Here is a 19095-nt window from a genome sequence, read left to right as displayed (position 1 = left end):
AAGTGAGCTGCAACAAAAAAAATAAAAAAAATTGTTCAAAATTCAAAATTCAGAAGATAATATTGATGATTTAATAGTTAATATCCATTAATAATCCATTAAAAAGGGACAAATAATTTTGATTATTTAATGGCATTAATATATCCCTTTAAATGGGGGCATAAATTCTGACTCGTAAAAGGTACCTTCAACTAAAGGAAATCAACATATAATATTTTTCTTTTAAAAGAAATAAACTAATGATATGTAAATAAAAAATTTAAAAATGCTTAGGTGGCCGTTATTCTATGCGTATTGATCAAATTTTCAAAAAGCACAAAAGTTTAATTTAAAATATGCAGAAAAAGAGTGGGTGGGGCATTCTAATTTCCCGTATATTTATCTCCTGAAATCTCTAATCCTCCGATCCAACTTTTCAACAACCCTTTCTTTATGCTTTCTTTGCAATCGTAATTTTGCTTTTAACAGTTTCGATTGTTGCAGGTATAAACCAGATGGGCAAGTCCTCTTCTTCTCATACCAAGAAACGCTCCAAGGTTTCCTCCGAGGTTGTCTTTCTCTCTCTCCCTCTCTTCTCAGTTGTTGTCGTGTTTTAGGTTCCTCGTTTTTTTTGTTTAACTACATGGGTTTTCCTTCCCTGCTGAAAGGATTATCATTATTATTTTTTTTTTCGGGTTTTGTTTTTCTGATTTAGGTTTTGGAATCGAAAAAAAATCGAAAACTTTAGACAGCATTATAAGTAGTTTGCTAAGAAATATGATGTTTTGATTATAACGTTGTACAAATATGATTATGTCTGAGATTAAGGTTTTGTAATTTGATTCATGATTGCCAATGTTTTATGCTAAATGCCAAAGTTAATGTTTGTGTTCACGTATGTGGCGGTTTTAGGCTCGAACAAGGAAGAAGAGTAAGAGTAAGAATAAAAGTAGGAAATATAGATACAAGAAGCTTCGCCGTCGTGACGATTCTTCTTCGTATTCTGGTGAGGATGATTCAAGAAGTTTGGAATCGAATTCCTCTTTTAGTACAGAGGATGATTCGAGAAGTAGAAGGGCTCGATCGCGCACTCGGAAGGTTGCAAAAGGGAGCAAGAAGAGGGCTCGGAGACGCTCTTATAGCCGTGACAGCAGCGAGGACTCTGCCCGTAAAAAGAAGAGGAAATCGGCGAAGAAGAAGAATGATAAGAAAACTCATTTGAGGAAGAGGCCTTGGAGGAATGCTAGTGTTAGTTCCAGGAGTAGTGCGTCGTTTAGCTGCTCAACTTGTCCTAGTGGGGGAATTAGTGGCGATGACATTGAATCTAAGAGGCATAGGGGCAGACCGGAAAAACGAAACAGAGATGAAAGTGATATTAACATGGTTGGTAGGGGGACTAAGAGGGCTAGATATAGGTCATGGAGCTGTTCTTCGCGCAGTCAGGGTAGCGAGAGTGGTGATCGTCGGAGTGAGGAAAAAGTGACATATGAGAACAATACGAGGAGGTTGAGATCCGTAGTTACTGTAACAGAAGAAGACAAGCACGGCAGATGGATGGATACGGATGCGCACAAAGAAGAGATTACATACGATGACGATTACCCTTCTTGTAGAAGTAATGACAGTAATGACGGAGGATGCAAGAGGGAGTTGAATAATTGTTTAGATGTTGCATTTAAGAAGAGAACGGAAGTAGAGAGTGGGAAAGAGGAAGAAGCTTATGTTTCTAATGTTCCAATCATGGATCTCAAAGATATTCGTAGCATTTTGGAAAAAGATTGCGTGGGCCAAGGCGATGGAATTGGGATTACTGGTCCTGTTAATGAAAATAAGAATGAGGTTTCTGGGACAATCAGTTGTCTGCCAGGTGAGGATCTGGAATCAATTTTAAGACAAAAGGCTTTGGAAAATCTAAAAAGATTTAAAGGAAAGCATCAAAGAATTTCAGCTGTAACTACCAATCAGGAAGACAAGACCGCTATTGATTTGAAACAGCCGTCCACTGCAAAGGTTGAATTGGTTCAAATAGAATCCCCCGGGGAGAGTGGTGCTAGAGTGGTTGTAGCAAACTCATCCGAGGAGGATGTTGCTGAAAGGGTTGATGCAAACCAATCAGTAGAAGAGGCCAATGGGCCTCAAGAGAGAGTTTCCATGCTTTCTTCCCAAAACCTTGAAAAGGAACCAGATGGCAATGAAATCTCTGCCGAGCAAGATGTTGCTTGTCCAATAGAGCAAGTGGTTGTCGGTATAAAGGTTAAGACCACTGCTGCCCTTAATAAACCAAACACGACTTCACCAAGATTGAGGGGTCATAAGCTAAAAGTTCACCCCACGCTGAAACAAGAACTTGCTTTACAGGAACCTCCTGAGGAAAGATTGTTGGTGAGTGAGAGTTGTGTAGATAAGGGTGCTTCTGGGACTGCCCAAACTGTTCCTCAAAGAAGCAATAGAAACGGTGAAGATACTGATGAGGCTCATGATTCTACTGCTCCCAAACCTTCAGGAGAAAATAGTTCTGATAAACAGCAAGATGAAGCTACAGTTGGCTCACAGTTTGAGCAGAAAACAATGTCGGTGATGCGAGGTAGTGAAATGGTACAGGTGGGTGTTTTGATGTCCCTATGAAGGGCATACGTTTTTTGCATTAGTTTCAGTTTAGTAATCTCTTTTTAGACCATACAAGAGTTTGATAGTCGATTTTCTGCTACTAGCTTTAATGATGGTTGAATACTTTTGGCAGGTGAGTTATAAGGTTTACATCCCTAAGAAAGCTCCTGCTCTGGCGAGGAGGCAACTCAAGCGGTGATATCTCATCCATCGTTCTGGTACGCACTGTTTGCTCTTGATTAAAGCTTCGCATAAAGGGGTGGTATTTTCTTGGCCTTTCAAAGCAGCCATTTTCCTCCCAGAACAATTTTGAAATTCGCGGTTTAGCAGTCGTTTTAGGTATTTATATCATCTGACATATACTTGTTGGCTGAATGACATTGATATACTTGTATTTTCAAGTTTCAACGTTATCTTTTGTTTTCTTTTTCTTATTTTTGTAAGCTACTCACAAATATGAAATGAATAAAAATGAAAGATGTGTTAAGAAGAATCTGGCTAGGGTACCGTCCCTCAAGTTGTAAATCTTTATCAAAATTATTTACGCAATCGGATTGTTGAACCAACTGAACTTGGTTACGAACATTGCTGTTACCGTGTTTGGAAAGGAGGTATCTCTCTATGCTGTCCATTGTTGCTCGGCCAAGAGACCGGAAAACCCCGAAGAACATCTGACCTACTTTCTCAGGTGATAAAAGTCTCTTCAAGGAAAGAAGCTGCCCAAAAACCCCGAAGAAGCTGCACACAAGTTGTCATGGATGATTGCTACTTTTTCCCGAAGGGCTTTGGCAATTGTTTGAGTCAGTCCTATAGGACTATAGGAGGACACATGAGTTGATGCGGGAGGCAGACCGTGAAGAAAACAATTTGAAGACCACTAGTAGGCATTGGAATAATAAGGTTGTGTATTTTAATGACATAGGAACTTGTTAGGTCATTTTGAGAGAGTTTCTTGGGAAGTTGTAGTATATTTATGTTCCTTTATCTTGAGTTCCTTTAAATATTGATGTATCAAAAGCTTTTGGGGCGAGACTTGAATGAATTAAAATTGTATTTGCCTTGTGCATTTGAAGAGAGTGATTTCTCCTTCTAAAATCAAGCATTTGACTTGGTCGTGTGAGCGAATCCACGATTAGCGACATGAGCGAGTTCCGTTGCCCCTGGTTGAGCGAATCTCAGGTTATCTATTCCCCTTTCCTCAATACCCTTGGTTCTATCCTGCATCAAGTGGTATCAGAGTAGGTTTTCCACTATGCTAGAAGATCATGGCTGATATTTTTCATCCGTTTGAACATCAAATGGTTAAAGAGATTAGCTTGGTTGATTAGAATTCTCCACCAATTTATGACAAGTATGTTGACAACAACATGGAAGAGATTAAGAGGATGCATCAACATCTCACCAATCAAATTTCTTGCATTGAAAATCGATGACGAGGCGTTGTGGTTTCCGAAGGGAAGGGAGGCATTTGTTTGCAATGTGTTGACCTTTTTCATGATTACGCTCCATGGTTTGAGTCAATTGAAAAAGGTCAGCAGTTTACAATGAATTGGCACAAGATACGGTTAGTTTGAATTATCTTAGTTCAAATTATGGGTGTGAAAATATTGAGGCTTCGTCTTTAATTCATTTGAGTATGCCCCCCTTATTTGATTGTTGCTTGAGTAATTGTAAAATTTGTGGTGGTTTTAGATTGAGTAATAACAAAAGTTTTGGTGGGAGAGAAGAAGGGTTTTCATCTCACAAATCTTTGAAGGAAGTCGGTGATGTTGCTAAAGTGGGAGATATTAAATTCCAAGATATTGTTGATATGAAAGAAGATGTTATTTATGAATACAATGATTTTATTGGTTTTGATATTTTTAATTGAAAGGTTTCTCAAGTTTTGGTTGATTTAGTCAATCAAATGAAAATTGATATTAGTTGGATTACAAGATTTGTCATGGAGCATGAATTTACTATTTCAAGAATAAGGAAATATTCCAAGTATTTATTCGTGTGGAAAGGCAAAAATCAATTTCAAGATTACAACGGAGTCAATGAAGATTTAAACCCGAGGATGAGTCATTTCCAAAGGGGACGAAAATTAGTCCCAATTTTTAATATCTCTGATCTTTATTTGTTCCATGATGAGCCTAAGTTAGTTCCCACAACCTCAAGTCCTGAAGCTACTAATATCCCTCATGCATCAAGGAAGATTAAATGAAACTCGAGTACAAGTTTTTTTTTTAGAAGAGGAGAATGATGCAGGAGGCAGACCTTGAAGAAAACAATTTGAAAACCACTAGTATGCATTGGAATAATAAGGCTTTGTATTTTAATGACATAGGAACTTGTTAGGTCATTTTTAGAGAGTTTCTTAGGAAGTTGTAGTATATTTATATTCCTTTATCTTGAGCTCCTTTAAATATTGATGTATCAAAAGCTTTTGGGGCGAGACTTGAATGAATTAAAATTGTATTTGCCTTGTGCATTTGAAGAGAGTGATTTCTCCTTCTAAAATCAAGCATTTGGCTTGGTCGTGTGAGCGAATACATGATTAGCGACGTGAGCGAGCTCCGTTGCCCCTGGTTGATCGATTTATGTAAAAAACCTAGGAAAAGCGATGAAACAAAATGTCGTTCAACTGACATGAGATCACATATCCTAGCAACAGGACAGCATAGCAATAGATGTACCGCACCACCCCTTTCCTCTACTCATAGAACACTAAACCAAAGCAATGATACTCCTCTTGGGAGAATTCTCAATTTAAGGTAGCCACTGATATTGGTTTCTCTAGAATAGAGTGCAGACACTCCTTTTTTCCAAATGGCAGCGACAACTAAAAAAGTGCAATCATGTAGGGTCGGCTATGTGAAACTGAAATGGGGGAATGTGATGTGAGGCCGTGAGTGAGGTGAAAGGGTGAGGTGAGTAAGCCTTAATTGGGATGACATCCATTGCTTTGCAACTTGGTGAAACTAATTTTTCAATTTATTATATCATGACATGTTTGCGTGCATATATATATATATATAATTTATTTATTTAGTATTAATAAATGGTTCGGTTTGGTTCCGGCCGGTTCTTGTTCATTTGAAATCGGAACCGGTTTGAACGGTCCGGTTCGGTTTTTTACTCAAAGTTGACTTTTCCGGTCAACACAGTTCTTTTCGATATTTTTTATACGGTTCGATTCGGTTTTGTGGTTTGATGGTTTTTATGCCCACCCCTAGTAGGTGGTGGTGGTCATGTTGTACGTAGACGGGACATAATGGAATGGAATGGAATGAGGGTTCCATGCTATGTTTGGCACGCACAAGACGGAATGAGACAATTATTTTGTTCTGCGTTTGGTACGTACATGGTAGAATAGAACGAAGAATTAAATGACAAACGTACCTATGATTCTCCGTCAACTCCATCGACTATACCCCATGGATTTTCTGCATCCACCATGGTTGTTTGAAGGAAGGTTAGACAATGTGCGGGACCGTTGTGCAGGACCATCGTTGGGACCATCGGCGGTGCCGAAACTCTGTACCTCACCATCCCGCAAGTCACTGGATCTTCCCTAGGGGATAAAATGCATGTAGAAGAATAAATAATGTCATTTTTAAACCTAATGATCATAGAATTGAAAATATTCATTAAAAATTCAGCGTTGCCTTTTATAAAAGCAAAGCAACCTATAATCTGCCTTTAAAAGTTGTTATCTAGAAATTATTACTTTTAAAATAAGCATGATATTATATTTTACCAATTTTTTTTCACATTACATTGAATCAAAGTACATTCCCTAAATCAACCACCAAAGCCAATCACAGTGTGGGTCTTTTTGGTACGTAAGACGGGACGGAACGGAGTGGGATAAGATGTTTCGTCCCATGTTTGGTACGCCGAAAATGGGTGGAATGTGTTGTTCCACGAAACAAGTTTTGAGTGAATTTTCGTTCCGTTTCACCCTTGGAACAACCCGTTCCACATCTGTGGAACACAAAATTATAACAGACAAAACACTCTCTTTCTTCTCTCCCCCGCCGCAGTCCTCACCATCCATAACTTTCTCCCCCAAACCAGAGCTAGATAACAGCCTTTCAGTTTTGAACAAAGATCTCGAAGTAGGTTTTATCTCATCTTCCGGTTCTTTCGGAGGCTTTGAGGTATGGGGAGGTAGGTTCTTGTTTCTGGGGTTTTGTTGGATTTTGATGTCGGATTCGAGTGAGACTTGGGTTTTTGTTGGGTCGATTGTCGGTGAGTGAAAGGAAGAAGATGATAAGGAAATGGACCTGGTTCTAGAGAGAAGTGGCTCCGGCTCTCGCTCGGAGTCTTTGGAGTGGGACACCCATGAGGTCAGGATTGGTGCCGAGGAGCTTCTCAGAAGCATGTTTATGGCTACGAAATAGGAGTTGAAAAAGGTGTCGCAGATATATATATCGCCAAATCACCGATTTGAGAGGTACCTACTTGATTTTTCCCAAAGATTTGTTTAAAATTGGTCTGAAAGATTTCTTATTTGTCTGATTTGGGATTTGAGTTTTTCTATTTTTTGCAGGTGCCGAAGAGTTTGTTGGGCGTGATGAACCTCCGTTTGGTTCCGTCCTGCGGGTACCTAACATACACGGAACCTCCGTTCCATCCCATCCTATTCCGTCCCGTTCCATCCCATTCCGTTCCATTCCATCCCGTCCCGTCTGCGTACCAAACGGTTGAGGACAAATATTTTTTTTATTGCTTAATTTTAAAGTAAAGCAGCTTTTGATGAAAGAAAAAAAAAACAAAACCAAAGGAGACCTAAATAAGTAAAGATACCAAAAACATTGCAATGTGGACATAACCACATTACCGAAAACGAAACTACTCCCTTTTACACCGAACTTTGAATATTTTGAATAATAGAAACACATTTAGCTATTCTTACTCGAAATATCTCCTAATATTGAGAGCATTTTAATTGGAAAATATGCAAATTTGAGTTGTAAAAACTATATTTATCTTTTCAAAAAATGTAAATGTATATTCTACTTCAACAACAAACATGTGAATTTGGGATCCGTTTACGTTCTCATTTTAAGTGATGGATCTCACATTTATAATTTTTCTCAACAAAAATATTAATCTTACCACACATTTATATTATCTCTAATAAATATGTGATTAACATATGCTGGTAGGTTCTTGTTATAAAAGAGTTAAAGTTTGAGAGAATAACCTTTTTAATGGTAGGTGCAACGTAGATGTAAAATGCCACACTAAAACTATAGCACAGGCAGATAACAAATAAAAGCAGAGAAAATAGATGATGTTACTGATATTTTTCTCTCGTTCACTTCTTCTTTTCTTTCCTTGTAACTTAAAAACATGCGGAGTGCTCTATTTATAGAGCAACTCCAAACTGATGCAGTTAATGCATCTTGAAATTTATGAAACTTCGTCTGACTATACAATCTCTTTCACTTTGCATGGGCATTGAAAACTTTGCCCATGCAGAAGACTTTCACAAATGAAACTGTGGGCATTCATTGCCCATGAGATTTTTCAACACTCCCCCTTGGATGCCCACATATCAACATGAGTTGCCTCGTTAAAACCTTGCTTGGAAAAACCCAGTGGGAAAAAAACCATAGCGAAGGAAAAAGAGTACAACTTTTCCTGGATCATTGATATAGTGTCAAGTATGCTTATGTTGCCTAGTTAAAACCTTGATAGGAAAAACCCAGTGGGAAAAATCCTAATCGAAGGAAAAAGAGTACAACAAGCATGTATCAGGGATGCTCCCCCTGATATGTATCTCCCCCTGATTCCGCATTCTCCAAATTTAGCTGTTTGGTAAGTCGACGTAATCTGATGCCTTGCACTAACTTCTGAAATGTGCACTTTGGTAGAGATTTGGTGAACAAGTCTGCCAGATTTTCATTTGAACGGATTTGTCTGACTTCAATAACTTTAGCCTTCTGAAGCTCATGAGCACTGAAAAACTTTGGAGATATGTGTTTAGTCTTATCGCCCTTGATGAATCCTTCCTTCATTTGGGCAACACAGGCTGCATTATCTTCATGGATGACAGTTGGATTGTTTGTCTTCGAAGTTAGACCACATGAATTCCGGATATGATGGATCATTGATCTTAACCAAGAACATTCACAACTTGCTTCATGTAAAGCAAGTATTTCTGAATGATTTGAAGATGTAGCAACTAATGTTTGCTTGGTTGAGCGCCATGAGATTGCTGTATCTCTATTCTTAAACACATATCCAGTTTGTGAGCGGGCTTTATGCGGATCAGAGAGGAAGCCAGCATCTACATATCCAACAAGGACCTGGTCATCTGTGGAGTTCTTTGAGTAGAAGAGACCCATGTCTGTTGTCCCATGAAGGTATTGCAATACATCTTTGATACCCTTCCAATGGCGAATTGTTGGAGCAGAGCTATACCTTGCTAACAAATTAACTGAAAAAACTATATCTGGTCTAGTACATTGTGCTAAATACAACAAAGCACCTACTGCACTCAGATATGGTACTTCTGGACCAAGGACCAGCTCATCATCTTCTTTTGGACGAAATGGATCTTTCTTAATGTCCAAAGAACGAACGACCAGTGGCGTACTTAGTGGATAAGCCTTATCCATACCAAATCGCTTCAAATTTTTTTCAATGTAAGCTGATTGGTAGACCAAAATTCCACTAGCATAATGCTCAATCTGCAGGCCGAGACAATATTTTGTTTTCCCAAGATCTTTCATTTCAAATTCGCTTTTCAGATATTCAGCAGTTTTATTGAGCTCTTCAGGAGTCCCAACTAGATTCATATCATCAACATATACTGCCACTATAGCGAATCCAGAATTGGATTTCTTAATGAACACACAAGGGCAAATAACATTGTTGATATACCCTTCTTTGATCAAATACTCACTGAGACGATTATACCACATTCGTCCAGATTGCTTCAGACCATACAATGATCGCCTTAATTTGATCGAGAGCATACCTCGTGGTTTATTACTTGTTTCAGGCAACTTAAGTCCTTCTGAGACTTTCATATAGATATCAGTATCTAATTCTCCATATAGATACGCAGTGATGACATCCATAAGTCTCATGTCAAGTCTTTCTGAAACTACTAAACTTATTAAGTAACGGAACGTGATTGCGTCCATTACAGGAGAGTATGTCTCCTCATAATCAATTCTAGGTCTTTGAGAAAAACCTTGTGCAACGAGTCGTGCTTTGTATCTTGCGATCTCGTTTTTCTCATTGCGTTTCCTTGTGAATACCCATTTGTAACCCACGGGGTTTACACTAGGCGGGGTTTGGACTACTGGTCCAAAAACATTCCGCTTTTCCAAGGAATTTAATTCTGCCTGGATTGCATTTTTCCACTTAGGCCAATCCTGTCTCTGTTTGCATTCATCAACAGAACGGGGCTCAATATCATCACTTAAGATGATTTCAGTGGCTACTGCAAATGCAAACATATCATCGATGATTATTTCATTCCGATCCCACAATTCATTTGTACATGCATAATTTATGGAGATTTCTTTGCTTTCATGTACTTCTGTCTCTTCAGGGGTAGATGTCTCATCAAGGACATTTTCTTTTTCTGGAAGTCCAGAATTATGAATTGTGGATGTATCATTCATTTTCTCTTCCTGAATGATTTCATTTGGATTCAGTTGTGGGCCCTCGACTTTCTCTTTCGAGGAGCTGAATCTTTTGAACCTTGGGGTCTACCACGCTTCAGGCGTGCACTAGATGAATCATTTGCTGCCACTTTATTTTGTCCAACAGGGACATCAATTATTGGAGGTACATTTGCAGCTGGTATATGTGATTTTGTCACTTTCATAGCATCATTAAATGCATCTGGCATTTGATTGGCAATGCTTTGAAGATGAACGATCCTTCTCACTTCATTTTCACATTGAATGCTGCGAGGATCAAAATGAGACAAGGTGGGAACAACCCATGTCAGCTCTTTCCGTTCTTCTGGAACGGTCTTTTCTCCCCCTAATGACGGGAAAATTGTCTCATCAAAGTGACAATCAGCAAAACGAGCTGTAAACATATCACCTGTCAAGGGTTCCAAATATCTAATGATAGATGGTGAATCAAAACCCAAGTAAATTCCCAGTCTACGCTGAGGTCCCATTTTAGTGCGTTGCGGCGGTGCAATAGGCACATAAACAGCACAACCAAAAACTCGTAAATGGGAAATGTTTGGCTGATGTTCAAACACGAGTTGTACTGAAGAGTATTGATGGTTGGCTATAGGTCTCAATCGAACCAATGATGCAGCCTGTAAGATGGCATGTCCCCATGCAGAGACTGGCAATTTGGTTTTCATAAGCAGAGTGCGAGTTATTAACTGAAACCGCTTGATCAATGCTTCTGCTAAACCATTTTGAGTATGGACATGAGGAACAGGGTGTTCAACATCAATGCCCAATGTCATGCAATAATCATCAAAGGTTTGAGACGTAAATTCACCAGCATTATCAAGTCGGATTGACTTAATGGGATAATCTGGGAACTGTGCTCGTAACTTAATTATTTGAGCAAGAAGTCTCGCAAAGGCTACATTCCGAGTAGACAAAAGACAAACATGTGACCATCGGGTAGATGCATCAACCAAAACCATAAAATATCGAAATGGTTGAATAGGCCCACAAATATCCCCTTGAATTCCTTGCAGAAATGATGGGGATTCAGCATCAACCTTTAATTGTGATGGTCTAATTACCAACTTCCCTTGAGAACAAACTTTGCAAGGGTTATCATTTGAGGCAGCAATGTGTCTGCTCACTAATGGATGTCCATTAGAGTTGGTAATGATCCTACGCATCATGGTAGATCCTGGATGACCCAGACGGTCATGCCAAAGCATGTAAACTTTTAAATCAATGAACTTCTGATTCATAACAGTATGTGATTCAATTGTCCTTATGTATGTATAATATAATTCACTCGACATACCACGCAACTTCTCCAATATACGCTTCTGGGTATCATTGGAGGTAATGCATAGATACTCCACATTTTCTGCACTTTTTGTTTCAATGTGGTATCCATTTAGACGTATGTCTTTGAAATTCAACAAATTTCGAGTAGATCGAGTAGCATACAATGCATTCTGTATGGACAATATTGTTCCATTTGGTAACATAATCTGGGCTTGCCCTGAACCTTGAATTACATCTGAAGGTCCTGATATTGTTGTTACCCCTACTCTTGTAAGTTTTAAGCTTGAGAAATACTTTCGATCACGAAGTATTGTATGTGTGGTTGCACTGTCTGCAAGACAAATATCTCTGCCATTTCTCATGTTCTGAGAATAACCACAATTTTTATCCATGCTCTCTGAGTAAGAGAATCAGAGTTAAAAGCAAGTTATAACAAGAAATTTACATGCCACTTTTATTGAATCTGAAAATACTACAAGTTCAGCATAATAAAAGTACATTAATGTTTCAATCAGACCGGTATACTTCATTTCCCCTTTCCATAATAAAGTCTGGAACATCTAGATGAGTTGTGTTCAACTGCCCTGATAAGTCAAACATTGGATCAGGTATATCCATTGGTCTAGCCTGGTCGAGAAAGTTGGTCTCGACACCCTTCTCCTTGAGGGAGGCTTGATACAGATCCACTAGATGTTTTGGGGTACGACAAGTACGCGCCCAATGCCCATTGCCACCACACCTATGGCAGGCTCCTTCAGAGTTTCTAGGAGCATTGTTTATATGAGCTTTGCCTTTGTGGCGATTCGCATTTTTGAAGCTCGGGCCTGAATTATGCCTCGGAACTTGGTTGTGAAACTGAACTCCATGGTTCTTGCTTTTCCTATTCTATCGACCTCGCTTGTGGCCACGTCCTCGTTTATGATTATCACCACCAGAGGATGTGGCGTTCACTTCGAGGGAAGCAGCATTCACTTCTGGGAATGGTGCAGATCCAGTAGGTCGGGAATGATGGTTTTTCATCAGGAGCTCATCATTCTGTTCAGCTACTAAGAGCACAGATATCAGCTGGTTGTACTCAGTGTAGCCTCGCGCTCTATACTGCTGCTGCAGGAGCACGTTGGAGGCATGAAATGTGGTGAGAGTATTTTCCAGCATATGCTCCTCAGTAATAATATCCCCACAGAGCTTCATCTGAGAGGTAATTCTGAACAATGCAGAATTGTATTCTGCCACTGACTTGAAGTCTTGAATCCTCAGATGAGTCCACTCATAGCGGGCCCTTGGAAGAATCACCGTTGTCTGGTGATTGTATCTGTTTCTCAAGGCATTCCAGAGAGCTAACGGATCTTCAACCGTTAAGTACTCGCTCTTTAGTGCCTCATCAAGATGGCGGCGAATGAAAATCATGGCCTTTGCCCGATCTTGAGAGGATGAGTTGCTCTCTTCCCTGATGGTATCTCCAAGATTCCCTGCTTCCAGATGGATCTTGGTATCCAGTACCCAGGTCAGGTAATTCTTCCCGGTATTATCCAGAGCAGCAAATTCAAGCTTCGCCAAGTTCGTCATTTTCTTTTCTGAAAGAAAATGAGATGTGTAAGAACTTGCAATAATATGTATTCCTGGAGGAATATGATGTTAGAACTTCTGGTTCTTACAAATTTTTCATTTTGATCTTTAGGCCAAAATGATAAGCACTCGAAACTTCTGGCTCGAGATTTTCAGGGTGAATGAGAAGGGCGATCGTACCGCACCATTCTCATTGAAATAATGTAATATAGAATGGGCGATTATTCCGCACCACTCAAGTAACAGGAAAATTAAATATGCAGAGCAGCGTGGGCGATTATACCGCACCACATAAAATTGCAATGAAATTAAATAGCAGGTAAATTCGAATATGCAGGGTAGGGTGTGCGATTATACCGCTCCACCTAAAAATTGCAGTAAAATTAAATCTGCAGTCCAAGATAGGCGATGATACCGCACCGTCTTGGATCGCAATAAGAATAAATTTGCAGTTCAAGATGAACGATTGTACCGCACCATCTTGGATTGCAGTAGAATTAACATAAATAAATACTGGGTTAGTAATCAATCTCTACACCAAACAAGTAATCAAAGATATATGTAACCGATAGTTGGAGAACTAAGAGCAGGGATGGAGCAAACAACTCGTCGCGAGGGTACACAGTGCAGTTGAGGCAGAGGAAAAAGATGAACAGTAAAAACCTTAAAGGAAACATTTTTTTTCTTTCTTTCGTTCGTTCGGCGAAGAGAGATGAGAGAATAATTATATTTAGAGACTCGTGCTGATAACGTGTTATAAAATAGTTAAAGTTTGAGAGAATAACCTTTTTAATGGTAGGTGCAAGGTAGATGTAAAATGCCATACTAAAACTATAGCACAAGCAGATAACAAATAAAAGCAGAGAAAATAGATGATGTTACTGATATTTTTCTCTCGTTCACTTCTTCTTTTCTTTCCTTATAACTTAAAAACATGCGGAGTGCTCTATTTATAGAGCAACTCCAAACTGATGCAGCTAATGCATCTTGAAATTTATGAAACTTCGTCTGACTATACAATCTCTTTCACTTTGCATGGGCATTGAAAACTTTGCCCATGCAGAAGACTTTCACAAATGAAACTGTGGGCATTCATTGCCCATGAGACTTTTCAACAGTTCTGCCTTTATAACAGAAATAATACAAATAATATCACAAATATGTGGCAAGTGCGTGTATTACTCTTTCCTCAAAGATGAGTACCCCACATTTCCTAAACCAATATATATATATATATATATATATATATATATATATATAAAATGATAATTTCGAAGCATTGTAAATCTCTCAATCGTTTTTTATTAAAAAGAAAAATTACTGCTGTAAATTTATTATTATTTTTTTAGTATAATGATATATTTTATATTAAGAGAGAGAAGAGTTCAGGTAAGTGAAACAATGGACAACCTAATTTGATATCGAATTCATTATCTATAAGATTCGAATATAAAATCTCTCGTTTACAAATAAAAATGAATAATGACATCAAAAGTTTTATTTTGTTAAATTTGTGATTTTATTCATATTTCACACTCTTTATATATCCCTATGCAGTACGACCAATATAATTCAAGGAAATACTATTATCTTCTCAACGAAACAAAACCAACATAACATCATCAACACAAAAATCCCAAAATCCAAGGGCAAACCAAAAAGTTGCAGGCAGGACTCGGGAGGGAATTACCATGGTATTCACCTCCAACCCTTTATCTCTCAGCGTCCCCGACCCTTTCTTCGAGTCATGGCTCCGCGACAATGGCTACCCAGAAATCATCGACCAGCACACCTCCACCGCCATCACCACCTCCTCCGCCGCCACCGCTGACGCAGCCTCCATCACAAACGGCTTCTTCATCTCACTCTTCTCTCGCATTTTCACCCTTTTCTCTCTCTTCACCATTAACCCCTTCTCCAAGCTCACCAACGACGACCTTGCCGCCCAGACACCGCCGTGGACCACCGCCTTTTTTGGGTCCTCCGAATCCTACTCTTTCCCTCTCTCTGTTTCGCAGGCTCGCATGAGGGTCCAGGAGAATGTCAAGCGCTATTCTAGAAATTATGCTACTTTGTTCGTGCTCTTCTTTGCTTGCTCTTTGTATGCACTCTCTCTCTCTCTCTCTCTCTCTCTCTGTATATGTATATCAGTATATGTATGTATTTTGATCCTTGGGTGAGTTTAGAGAATTGGGTTCTGTTTGTATTCAAGGTGGTTGTGGAATTTCTGGGAATTGGATGATAAAAAAAGCAAGACTTTGGAGAATAATTGAGCTCTAGATTACATGGGTTCTGTGTTTTTTTGTCTTTGTTACTACCCTCTTTGTTTTAAGATTGTAAATGGTAAGGGGGTGTTTTGAGAATTGATTGGTTAAAAGGAGGAACGGTTCTTTCTCTTTCTCGTTGGTTCATGATTGCTAGTGAGTTTTGAGAATTGGGTTTTGGTTTGTGTTGGAGAAAAAGAAGTGATAGAATGGAAACCAAAAAGACAATAAAAAAAAGAATTTTGAGGAAGCTAACGTAAGTAATCGATTTGTTGTTTTCCTGTCCTGGTTTCATATCAATGCATTTTTCTTTTTAGGTTCTAGTTAGAATTTTAAAAGCTGGCTCTCTATTTAATTTGTTCCAAGAACTTCAGTAAATGGAAGCAAATTGAAAATGTTGACACCTTTTGTCTTATGATGCGCTTTGTCTTCTAATAGGCGATATTTGCAATTCTAAATCTGCTGAGAAATTTGAATTGCAAGCTTCTTTGTTGTGTGGACCTATAATAATCTAATAGTCAAATTTCAAATCGTTAGTTGTTTTTCCTTGGCCCAAGTAACTTTACTATGTATGTAGTTTTGGTCTTGGCTATGTTGAAAGGTTGGGTATTGTTTATAAAATTCAAGAAACTAGCACCACTTGGAATGATTTGAGTGGTTTAGACTGTTAAGTAGGTGTTGCCAAGCAACGCATTTACTCCCATATGAACATCCTCCTCGTTGGTCTTTTGGTGGAGGGAATGTAATCTCATTCAATCTTCACTTTGCCAGTGAAGGGGAGATGAAAGGTAAAGCTACAGCTGTGCTCCTTTTCATAATTCATCTTAATGCTAGAGGGTGAAAGGGCGTGGGCAAGATAGGCTTAATTGTGTCCTGTATGATGAGTCTGATCCTGTTGGGGGTCCTGTTAAATAAAATAAGTAATGTATTACTCTTTCCTTTGTCTGTACTTTTTAGCTTTTCCTCTTTGGCAGGTTGTGGTTTAATAACTGTCAGTGTTTTCCCCCTCATCCTATCTGATATTTTTGTGTATATTTTATTTGATTACAGATATCAGATGCCACTGGCTCTTGTTGGATTGATATCTTGTTTGGCACTATGGGATGTTTTTAAGTTCTGTAGTGAAAGATGGGGACTGGACCAATACCCAATAGTTCGGCAGTGCTTAATTCGTTTTGCTCAATGTGGTGAGTTGTTGACCCTGTGTTTGGGCAATAGCAGTATTCTCTTGTGCATTTGTTCTGTTTACTTAGCATTCTCTTCTACATAAGTAAGGATTGAGCTTGTTACTAGTCGAAAATGCCACGAACTTCTTGAGTTTTCCAAGTTAATTCTTTTTTCACCCTTCTTTAGATCTTGTTATGCGTGTATAATATACATAGTAACGTAGACAATGCAAAATGGCGAAAACTCCATTTAACATTTGTGGTGTTATGTTGTTTGTTGCACTTAGAATGGTGTACATGTGAGCAAGTATAAAATTATCAAGGTATCCTTTAATTTGGGGAACTCTTAAATGGGGTAAATGTTTTGCATTTAGCTTGATATTGGTTTACAATAAAAATTAAAGAGTATATAAAGAGGTTCATACTCTGGTATGGACGAAGACAATGTGGAGTTCTAATGATCTATAAACTGCATAAACTGCTAAGCAGGAGCTCCTAAGTGGAGATAATCTTAGCAGTTTATATATATATATATTTTAATATTCATGTCTGCATGTTTGCTCTACCATACAAGACTCCTAGGAACCTTAAAAGTGTGACAGAGTCTCCAATGCTATGGTTTTTTTTTTTTTTTTTTTTGGATTTTCCATGGGCTCAGACGTTCCTCTCTGTGAGTTACAACGGTGTGTTCTATCTTCTCTGTTCTGTACTTAACCTAGGCTTTGTACATACAAGGATAGCACTATGGCCACTTTAGTTTTCGTTTTCTTGTGTTCAGAGATCTTTTCTGAGGTCTGAAGTCTGAAAGGTACAATCAGAGAAGCTGTACCCTGAATGGGGAGGGTAGGTTTCCATCCAGGGCCCTCTTGGCCTTTTTAACCTAGTAGTTTGCTCAAGGATTGTCTACCTTGAGAGATTATCACATCATGTATTTCTAGGAGCTCCAAATTTTGCACTATCTCTTACTTTTTGGGTGGCCGGAAGTTTTCGTTTAGTAATTTTTACTCTCATTTGCTTTCTCCCGAACATTTCTTGTATTTATCATCCTCTAGCTGTGTAGTTCCCTCCCCCCCCCTTTCTCGCTTCCATAATTCATCAATCATATCAACTCCGATGCAAGCTATTCATAGTTTTTATAAAATAGCATCTAGAGTTGCTTTGTTAACATTGATTTGAATTTATGTTTGCAGTAGCTGCGGTTATTCTGATATGTTCAAATGTTCAAATGGCTATCTTCTGTGCTCTTACTGTCAGTTATGCAGGTGTGTTTTCGATGTTCTTTACATATTTTATATATATATATATATATATATGGAGAAGAATTATGCACAATTCCTTTAGTCAGGTTCTTTTGGTTTCCTAAAGTTAGATAAGTTAATTATTGAATACAACAATACAAACTCACTAAATAAATCATGTAGTGTATCGTATTCGCAAAAATCCTTTCGAGAAAAAGGAATATATTGTATGATTGTAACCTGTAATCTTGACGGGTTTCAAAGTTGACTTTATCTTTATGAGAGAAAGCTTGATAAACTTCTACACCTCTCAAAACAAGTTGATTCTTGCTATTTTTAGCTAATCTTTTGTTCTAGTTATACTACTTTGCGTTCTAGTTAAACTACTTTACGGTTGTCAAAAACAAATTCTGTTTATATTTCTAGACGCCCCTTTTCTTGCGTATGGAATTTTCTATGGATTTGAACCTATTGCAGGCATGATTCTGCATGCTGGATTTCGGAAGCTGACTAGTGCAAAGCAAGCTCCTCGTGGTCGATCCAAATAGGCAGGTGGTGTTGCAGTTTAAGCGGAAGGATTCGCTTAACTTCACGCTTGAGGAATCTTTTACGCACAAGAGCAGTTGCATTTTGGATACATCAATAGTTTCAGACACTGGAGCTATATCAGCTTCAATCTCATCATGTTCCAACCCCCATATATAAATTCGATTGACCTTTTGGTTTTATATAAAGGGAAATGCTATCCACACACTTTTACTTCTCACACACTCCTCATAATTTTTGGTCGTCGATCGAACGAATTGAAGATCATCACGGCCATAATTAATAAGGGTGTGTGGGAAGGTAAAAATGGGTGTGTGAATGGCACTACGGCTTAGCCTCACTCTGTACATAGCGTTGAGTTTTTCAATTAATGTTCAAATTGTTGTTTGGCTTAACAGAATTGGTTTTAGGATTCTCGTGTTTCATTTATCGTTTTTGTAAGTTTGGTTGAAACTTTTATTATTTATACTAAGGAGAGGGGATAGAATTAACCTCACAATGGATTAGCAATGAGTTCAAATTTGCCCTTGACGAGAATCGAACCTAAGACTTCAGAAAAATATCACTAAACCGTAGTATTAAATGGCAAAACCATTGCTTTTGATTAAACTTCTTATTTAATTTCTTTAATCTAGATCTTGATTTGTCTATCAATTAATTTATACTACTACAATAATTAAAGGGGGAAGCTTTGAATTGTGGACGCATGAATAAATATCCAAAACTCCCCGCTAATACTGAATCACGTACAATTTCTTGTCATTTTAGAATATTAGAC

The 19095-nt window shown here is 38.4% G+C and overlaps 3 protein-coding genes across 4 annotated transcripts; 2 read left to right on the top strand and 1 right to left on the bottom strand.

Moving 5' to 3' along the window:
• Positions 1-361: 361 nt before the first annotated feature.
• LOC137715964 (uncharacterized) lies at positions 362-3643 on the top strand. Of its 2 annotated transcripts, XR_011065613.1 has the most exons (4): positions 362-548; positions 892-2580; positions 2720-2925; positions 3275-3643. XR_011065613.1 is itself a non-coding variant. In XM_068455333.1 (3 exons), exons 1-3 carry the CDS (start codon positions 495-497, stop codon positions 2783-2785), a joined length of 1809 nt encoding a protein of 602 aa, XP_068311434.1. In that variant the 5' UTR covers positions 362-494; the 3' UTR covers positions 2786-3643. The 2 variants fall into 2 exon arrangements, 1 of the variants encoding a protein (XP_068311434.1); XM_068455333.1 differs by having other exon boundaries at positions 2720-3643.
• An 8779-nt stretch (positions 3644-12422) lies between these two features.
• On the bottom strand, positions 12423-13103 carry LOC137714555 (uncharacterized). Its single transcript, XM_068453747.1, has 2 exons — positions 13038-13103; positions 12423-12836 (listed from the first exon to the last, which is right to left on the bottom strand). Exons 1-2 carry the CDS (start codon positions 13101-13103, stop codon positions 12423-12425), a joined length of 480 nt encoding a protein of 159 aa, XP_068309848.1.
• A 1576-nt stretch (positions 13104-14679) lies between these two features.
• LOC137715055 (PRA1 family protein H) lies at positions 14680-18779 on the top strand. Its single transcript, XM_068454274.1, has 4 exons — positions 14680-15204; positions 16418-16554; positions 17724-17795; positions 18249-18779. The coding sequence occupies exons 1-4, from the start codon at positions 14795-14797 to the stop codon at positions 18317-18319; spliced, it is 690 nt and encodes a 229-aa protein (XP_068310375.1). The 5' UTR covers positions 14680-14794; the 3' UTR covers positions 18320-18779.
• The last annotated feature ends 316 nt before the right edge of the window (positions 18780-19095 follow it).

This window comes from Pyrus communis, chromosome 14 (assembly GCF_963583255.1).
Source record: "Pyrus communis chromosome 14, drPyrComm1.1, whole genome shotgun sequence".
In the NCBI taxonomy this organism is placed as follows: Eukaryota; Viridiplantae; Streptophyta; class Magnoliopsida; order Rosales; family Rosaceae; genus Pyrus; species Pyrus communis.
Note: the sequence above shows the minus strand (reverse complement) of the source record. Positions and strands in the feature narration are given on the sequence as shown.